General features: G+C 39.1%; 1 protein-coding gene across 1 annotated transcript; it reads left to right on the forward strand.

Moving 5' to 3' along the window:
• The first annotated feature begins 652 nt into the window (after window positions 1-652).
• LOC146164579 (adenylyltransferase and sulfurtransferase MOCS3-like) lies at window positions 653-2231 on the forward strand. The gene has a single exon (XM_083380760.1). It carries the CDS (start codon window positions 653-655, stop codon window positions 1958-1960), a length of 1308 nt encoding a protein of 435 aa, XP_083236886.1. The 3' UTR covers window positions 1961-2231.
• Window positions 2232-2433: the final 202 nt, after the last annotated feature.

The following is a 2433-nucleotide window of genomic DNA, read 5'->3' on the forward strand; positions in this document are numbered from 1 at the left end:
ATTTGGTACTGTGCATGTCGGACTTGGGACTCGGGTAATTTTACATGGTTTTACTCTAGTTCCGAATCCGATTCCAGCAAAACAAACCGAGTCCGACTCCGCAGCCCTGCTTAAAACTCTCGAAATTTATACATTATTACAGCAGCGCAAATTTGACAAAAATTTTATTATAGCCATGTGTAATGTTCAGCTCCAAAAGAATATCCCCACACAAGCAAGTTTTTTAAATCTAGGAGATGCAATCAAGTGTTTACCCACTATGGAAAATATGGCAAGGGCCCCCAAGTTTGTTTTTGAACAGACTAGACCTGCACCCCTAGAAAATTAATAGACACCCGATTTTCCCATATGTTATAATAGCGAGGTGCACTTTTGACCCTATTGCACGTGGTCACCCCAATTTTTTGACCGTGCACCCACAAGATCTTCCATACTTTTTAGACGGGGTGTTTACGAATTAGGTTATATGTTTTTAATCTGAAAAGTCTTTGTAAAATAGGTTCTTCCAAGATGATATGCATTAGAAGTTACTATAAACACAAAGTGGTACAGAAGCAGAAAACATTTTTTTAATTATGATTTAATCCTTATTCACATTAGAAAAAATAATTGATTGTATACGTTCCAGAGCCAAATCTGCAAAAAAAGTATAATGGAGTCAGAATCTCAGTCCCAGTTCACCCAAGATGATGTCAGTCGCTACAGCAGGCAAATGATTCTACCTGAAATAGGACTATTGGGCCAAGCCTTACTAAAAAATGGGTCAGTTCTTATTGTTGGGGCTGGTGGACTTGGATGCCCAGCAATGCAGTATCTTGGAGCAGCTGGTGTGGGAAGAATCGGGGTGGTAGATTATGATAAAGTGGAAACAAGCAATCTACATCGACAGGTGCTTCACACAGAAGCTGGGGTTAAAGATGGCATCAACAAAGTTACCTCGGCTGCCCAGGCCATCAATAACCTAAATTCAAAGGTTATGGTTGATGAATTTTGTCTACCCTTAGACAGAACAAACGCTTTTCAAATTATTAGTCAATACGATGTTGTGCTGGATGCCACAGACAATGTCTCCACCCGCTATCTCTTAAATGATGTTTGTGTATTGGCTAAAAAGCCGCTCATATCTGGAAGTGCATTACGTTGGGAAGGCCAATTGACTATTTATAGTTACACAGATAATGATGGTGCGAAGGGGCCTTGTTATCGGTGTTTATACCCAAAGCCACCACCCCCAGGTACTGTTACTAACTGTTCCGATGGAGGTGTAATTGGTGTTGTTCCGGGTATTATCGGAAGCTTGCAGGCTTTGGAAGCAATCAAGATTCTCGCTGGAATTTTACCTTCGTATCACAAAAAACTGTTGGTGTTTGATGGATTTTCTGGTAGATTTAGAACTGTTAAACTTCGCGAAGCCCAATCAAATTGTTGTGCATGTGGTTTAGAACCTACATTATCCAGTCACTGCCTGCCTGACTATGAGCAGTTTTGTGGCTCATCTGCATCAGACAAATGCAAAACTATATCTTTACTGACAAAAGACAAGCGAATTTCTGCTACTCATTACAAATCACATTTCATTGATAAGAACATTCCACATGTTTTGGTGGATGTTAGAGAACCAGTTGAGCTTCAGATTTGCTCCTTGCCAAACGCAACAAACATTTCCATCAAACAGTTTGAACATTGCCAGGCGTTATCTCAAACAGATAAAAAGGTAAATTGTGAATCGTTGCCCAATTTCCATGTCTTGAATGCATCAGTTATTCATGCAAGTAACAAATTAAAGCCCGGTGAACCTGTGCCAATAATTGCCGTATGTCGCTTGGGTAACGATTCGCAGAGAGCAGTCGATATTTTGGAAAAGTGTGTGGCGTTTAATGTTGATGTAACAATATCTGATATACGTGGTGGAATAATGGCTTGGGCGCGAAACGTTGATCAAAGTTTATTTGTATATTGAGACTGGGTGCAACCGCTTTCCATAAAGTTCAATATGTTTTATTTGACATACATTGCCTAGTTTTGACTGAAAAAAATATTTGTTGATGCACTTTATATTATCTGCTGACAAAAAAAATGTATTTAAGCAATCGCTAATACTGTCCTGCTTTAATGTTTTAAAAGGTATACAGGCCGCCCGCAGCCCACCACTTTGCCGACTTAAATTTACCGTATACGTTTGGTTTAGCTAGAATAGAATGATTCACCTGAAATTCGGTGTCTCATACCAACATAAGAATTAACAAATCATCATTTTGATGAAGCCACTTATAAATAAACTCTTCAGGATTTTGACATTTTTTTCAAATTTTTGGTTACCTTTAGGCGAAAATCAGGACTTTACAATCCATAACGCATTTGCTTTTCATGCAACGCATATTGTATTTCGAATTTCACTGCGAACCACACAACGATTTGCACGCCTTACTGGCT

The sequence above is a fragment of the Ascidiella aspersa genome, chromosome 2 (assembly GCF_963924565.1).
Source record: "Ascidiella aspersa chromosome 2, kaAscAspe10.2, whole genome shotgun sequence".
Taxonomy (NCBI): domain Eukaryota; kingdom Metazoa; phylum Chordata; class Ascidiacea; order Phlebobranchia; family Ascidiidae; genus Ascidiella; species Ascidiella aspersa.